The sequence below is a fragment of the Lepidochelys kempii genome, chromosome 4, assembly GCF_965140285.1.
Source record: "Lepidochelys kempii isolate rLepKem1 chromosome 4, rLepKem1.hap1, whole genome shotgun sequence".
Taxonomy (NCBI): domain Eukaryota; kingdom Metazoa; phylum Chordata; order Testudines; family Cheloniidae; genus Lepidochelys; species Lepidochelys kempii.
In genome coordinates, this window is record NC_136383.1 from 18,319,971 (window position 1) to 18,325,972 (window position 6,002).

At 40.1% G+C, this 6,002-nt stretch overlaps 1 protein-coding gene across 10 annotated transcripts in view; it reads left to right on the forward strand.

The window, feature by feature from the left end:
* ARHGAP24 (Rho GTPase activating protein 24) overlaps positions 1–3,572 on the forward strand; it is a 336,201-nt gene extending 332,629 nt beyond the window's left edge. For all 10 annotated transcript variants that reach the window (XM_073340570.2, XM_073340577.2, XM_073340568.2 and 7 more), the window contains one exon: positions 2,727–3,572. In XM_073340570.2, coding sequence (XP_073196671.2) covers positions 2,727–2,970 — 244 coding nt within the window. In that variant the 3' untranslated portion in view covers positions 2,971–3,572. The remainder of the gene's footprint in view (positions 1–2,726) is intronic.
* The last annotated feature ends 2,430 nt before the right edge of the window (positions 3,573–6,002 follow it).

Genomic DNA, 6,002 nt, shown 5'->3' on the forward strand with positions numbered 1-6,002 from the left:
TTCCTATGCAGTTCAAGAGCTGTTAAAGTAGGTGAAGCTGAGTCATGTTAGGAAAAGATATTTCTCATTGTTTTTAAATGGAGAACAATTTACCAATCGTTAATTCTCCTGCTTCATCAACAGTCAATTAAATCTTTGTTTAGAGGAAAAGAGACTAGGGTGCATGAACTAATGAGTGATTGTATCCAAACTCTATGCCTACCCTTAATAATGGCACATAACAGCATGGAGTGGGAAAAGTCATTGTTGTTATGACCTCAGCACAGTTGTATAGTGGATGCAGCACTAGAATAGCAGCCAGGAGATGTGGCTTCTGTTCCCATCTCTGCCACTCACAAGAGACAGCATGGTGTGTGCATGTCTCCTCTGTAACAAGTTGTATCTGAACTGGAACACACCATAGCTGCTGATTCCATTGGACTGCAGGTTTTTAGAAATATAAAGGTACAGTGCACAGAAAGCAAAAGGAGGAACACTTCCTTAGCTATGTACATCACAATTCTCCAAGCTGTGCTGAGACTATTGATGATGCTGGAACACATTGTGTTTAACATGCATTATTATTAATTATTATTATGTATTAGATCATACCAGTAGTGCGCTTGGTCCTTTACCATAAACCCTCAAATATAGTAAGAAAAACAAAAACAAACCACATCAATTGCAGCTTCAAAAACATAACATGTGACCGGATGACTGAGGAAGTTATCATAGACAATAAAGGGGAAGGGATGCAGAACACGTAAAGTAAACAAGTAAAGAACACGTCAGAGATCTTACGACTAATTTGCATTGATTCAAGTCAGCAGGGCCTTCTGCTATTCACCCCAGGGTTCTGAAGGAATTAGCTGAAGAAATCTTGGAGCCACTGGCAATAATATTTACAAACTCCTGGATGACAGGAAAGGCCCTGGAAGATTGATGAAGGGCTGACATAATGCCCATCTTTAAAAAGGGGGGAAAGGAGGTGCTGGGGAACTATAGACCAGTCAGCCTGACTTCAATACCTGGGGAGCGACTGGAGTAATACATAAAACACTGAATTTGCAAATACCTGGAGGATGAAACTAGCATAGATTTACTAAGAGCAAATCATGCCAAACAAGCTTGATTTCTTTCTTTGACAAGGTAACTGGTTTGGTGAATAGGGGTATGCGGAGGACTTTATAATAATATACCTGGACTTTAGCAAGGCTTTTGACACAGTCCCATACAACATTCTCATAAATAAGATGGAGAAATGCAGGTTTGATAGACCTACCATTAAGTAGATTAGATACATAATTGGTTAAACAACTGCAAAGAAAGAGTAACTATTAGTGGAATGATGTCAGATTAGAAGGCACTCTCAAGTGGCCACAGGGATCTTTTCTGGGTCTGGTATTAATTAACATCTTTATTAATGACCTGGATATTGGAATAGAGAGCATACTGATCAAATTTGCAGATGACACAAAGCTGGGAGGGTTGCAAACACTTTGGAGGATAGAACTAAAATTCAAAGGGATCTTGACAAATTGGAGAAATGGGCTACAGACAACAAAAGGAAATTTAACCATGACAAATGTAAGGTGCTACACTTAAGGAAGGAAGGAAAACCAAATGCACAGATACAGAATGGGGGATAACTGGCTTGGCAGCAACACTGGTGAGAAGAATCTGGAAGTTGTGGTGGATCACAACTTCAGCGTGAGTCCACAACGCGATGCTGTTGCAAAACAAAAAGCAAATGCAAATTTGCGTTTCATTAACAGCATAGCATGCAAGTCACAGGAGGTGATAGTACCAATCTACTCAACATTGGTTAGGCCTCAGCTGGAGTATTCTGTCCAATTTTAGTCACTGCTGTATAGAAAGGATGTAGAGAAACAGGGAAGAATCCAGAGGTGAGCGACAAAAATGATCAAAGGGATGGGATGCATGCCCTATGAGCAAAGACTGAAAGAACTGCATACGTTTAGTTTGGAAAGGAGGTGATTAAGGGGGGACATGACAGCAACTTCAAATACTTGAAAGGCTGTCATAAAAATGATGGGAAAAAAATTTTCCTTCTTGCCACAGTGGGCAGGACAAGAGGCAATGGGTTCAAACTACAGCATGGCAGATTTAGATTAAATTTCAGGGGAAATTTCCTAACTGTGAGAACAATAGCACAGTGGAACATACTGCGTAGGGAAGTCATGGAATCTCCTTCACTAGAGGTTTTCAAAAGGAGCCTGGATAACCATCTGTCTTGGATGGTTTAGATACAACAAATCCTGCATCTTGGCAGAAGGTTAGATTAGATGATGCTTGTGGCTCCTTCTCACCTATGATTCTATAATTTTTTCAAACAGTAGATCAGCATGGGAAATCAATATTTGCAAATAGAAAAAGAGGATCAGGGACATGTGGTTACACCAGTGTACAACCAGTGTGAGGCCAGAATCAACCCTTGGAGAAGGAAAAGACCTATTTAGTTCATTGCCTAGCACATGCAGAGCTGTTTTCTACCATATACATTTCCAGTGGTTTGTATCCTTCAATTATAAATAACCCAAGAGATGAAGATTCCATCATTCCTTGTAGGAGACAATTCAACATTTAACATCCAGTAAGAAACATGTTACTTTAACATGGTCTCGTTGAAGAAACTTGGACTAAGCTTTGTAAATTAAAAGCTGTTGCTCTGAGCTAGGCTGGGTAATACAGTGAGGGCTGTCATCTGTATACTTCTATTTTTGCAGCTTGGAACAGAGAAACCTCACCCTTGAGGCAGAAATGATGACCCTGCACGATGAACTGGACCAGGAAAGAAAGAAGTTTACAATGGTAGAAATCAAAATGCGCAATGCAGAGCGGGCCAAAGAGGATGCAGAGAAGAGGAACGACATGCTGCAAAAAGAGATGGAGCAGTTTTTCTCGACATTTGGAGAACTAACAGTGGCGCCTCGCAGGCCGGAGAGAGGCAACACCATATGGATTCAGTGAGCATTCTAAGCTGAGACTGTGGGATTCTGGGAAGGGATGTTGGGGTATTATACTGTTTCAGGTGGCTGGTCACCTAACTGAGGCAAGCACTCAACAAAGAGTTGTAAACCATTGAAGGAGGAAAAACCTACAGACATTAACCACCCATACTGCAGTGTGTACTTATCAAGTTATCGTACTTTTTGAATGCTTCATAATGCTAGTATCAAGTATTACAACTGAATGTGTATATAGATTTTAAAAAAAGTCATCTTAAGGAGAGCGCGAGAGACGTATCTCACAAAATATTTTAATGCAAGTCTTGTATTTAAACTGGTAAATTGAAATGTTGTTGCAATCAAGCTTTATATCAAGGCTTTTCTCCCTTGCACTTAACATAATAAGCTATTTTTGGCATTGTGTTACCATCAGCTTATTTTGTATATCAATTTTTTTTGTTACCCTTCTTGTGTGGGGGGGGGTACTAAAGATAAACAAATATATAGATAATGTTAGTTATTAAAACAAGAAGCTAATGTGTGGCTGTGCTGTTTGTGCCAATGGACTTGCCCATGACCAAAAAGAAAAGTGTAAATAATTTTATAAAAATATACCATTAACATCTGACAAGTTTGGGACTTTTCTCTTTGGACTCTGAACTCTTTATAAATAACAATCTTTTGGTTTTTGGAATGTCAGACCATTTTGTCCAGGATTTGAAACCCAAAAGGAGATGGTCTGGTTAAGGAATCTTGACCACATGATTTTTCCAGAATAACTGTCTTTTCATTCTAGTTCAGTTTCCAGTAAACAACGGATAAGAACATAAGAATGGCCACACTGGGTCAGACCAAAGGTCCATCCAGCCCAGTATCCTGTCTGCCGACAGTGGCCAATGCCAGGTGCCCCAGAGGGAGTGAACTTAATAGGTAATGATCTAGTGATCTCTCTCCTGCCATCCAGCTCCACCCTCTGACAAACAGAGGCTAGGGACACCAATCGTGGACTTAACCTCCATGAATTTATCCAGTTCTCTTTTAAATCCTGTTATGGTCCTAGCCTTCACAACCTCCTCAGGCAAGGTTGACTGTGCGCTGTGTGAAGAGGAACTTCCTTTTATTTGTTTTAAACCTGCTGCCCATTAATTTCATTTGGTGGCCCCAAGTTCTTATATTATGGGAACAAGTAAATAACTTTTCCTTATTCACTTTCTCCACACCACTCATGAGTTTATATACCTCTATCATAACCCCCCTTAGTCTCCCCTTTTCCAAGCTGAAAAGTCCTAGCCTCTTTAATCTCTCCTCATAGGGGACCCGTTCCAAACCCCTGATCATTTTAGTTGCTCTTTTCTGAACCTTTTCTAACGCCAGTATATCTTTTTTGAGATGAGGGGACCACATCTGTACGCAGTATTCAAGATGTGGGCATACCATGGATTCATATACGGGCAATAAGATATTCTCCGTTTTATTCCCTATCGCTTTTTTTAATGGTTCCTAACATCCTGTTTGCTTTTTTGACTGCCACTGCACGCTGCGTGGATGTCTTCAGAGAACTATCCACAACAACTCCAAGAGCTTTCTCCTGATTAGTTGTAGCTAACTTAGCCCCCATCATCTTGTATGTATAGTTGGGGTTATTTTTTCCAATGTGCATTACTTTACATTTATCCACAATTAAATTTCATTTGCGATTTTGTTAGCTATGTGTAGGAGTATTTAAAAAGGAGGACTGGGTTTGAACTGGTTTATCATGTCTCTAGTTCTGCATATTATTGGTTGACTCCAAATGCTCCAAAGAGGTTCCCCATTTCCCTTACAGATGCTATGTAGGGAAGGCCCCGAATTTGACTTAAAATTCCTTGTTAAAGGAACTCTGGTATTTGACAGTGATGCTTTACACAAACAGAAAAAGAAATCACAGTGAGCAATTAAACCAAAAAAGCCAAAATAACAATTGCTATTGTGTATGCATGATTTTACACTCGCAAGAGTAACATTGCCGCATCAACTCTGGGCTGGATCCTGTAGTCCTTTCTCAAGTGAAACTCATATTGGTCTGTGCTGGCAGTATTGATGATGATCAAGATAATGCTGATTAATTCAACCAGGCAAAGCGATGTTGGTTCAGATTCCAGTAGTAAAATTCAGAGGGCCCTGTGCTCCTAAGCCCTTAACACTGGGTTTAAAGAGACGCATGAAGTCTTCTGTGGGACCTCTGGACAGGGGGTAAATTTAACTTCCTATTCATGTTGCCCAAGTGGAAAAGGAAAACACTGGTAGGTGAAACAATTATTTCTTTGCTTCTAATGTGGGTATTAAAAATAGCAAGTTTTTTTTTAATTAAAGTAGTTTGTACTCTATATCCCTTTTTTAAAAAAAAATTCATGTTATTAGTAAACTGCATTTTAGTTGACTAGATTATTCAATTTTTGAATCTTTGTCAGAGAGAGGGTTGAATAATACTCCCGCTACTCAAATGTTTAGGACCACCTACACTACACCCTTCTGCTTTATATATCCAAGAGCTGCTCCAATGGATGCAGAACAGGGCAAATTCTGAGTCAGACTATTTGCAAAAGCATGACTTTAAAGGGAATGAATAAGGCAAAATGGATTTTGCCTGAGCAGAACACTTGCCCCTAATTCCTCTGGAGGTAAGTTTCTAATCTGACTGTTTAGCAGCGCTCTCCTTTGGGCAGTGCTTGTTGGATTGAATGTTAATATATATTAAGAGGTGGTGTGTTCCAGTGGATAAGGCACTGAACTGAGACTCAGGAGACCGGGGTTCTAGTCACTGCTTTGTCACTGACCTTTGTGCATCCTTAGGGAATCATTCTGCTGCTCTGTGCCTTGTCTATTTAGATTATAAATTCTTTCTTATAGGAACTGTCTCTTATTATGTGTATGAGCACCATGCACCTAGCACAAGGGGGCCTCAACATTGCTTGGGGCCTCTAGGTGCTGCTGTAATGTGGCCAATACTAATGCCACTCTTGGAAAGGTAGAGGTGGTGCGAGGACTACATGAAATAATTCACACTGCTTCTGA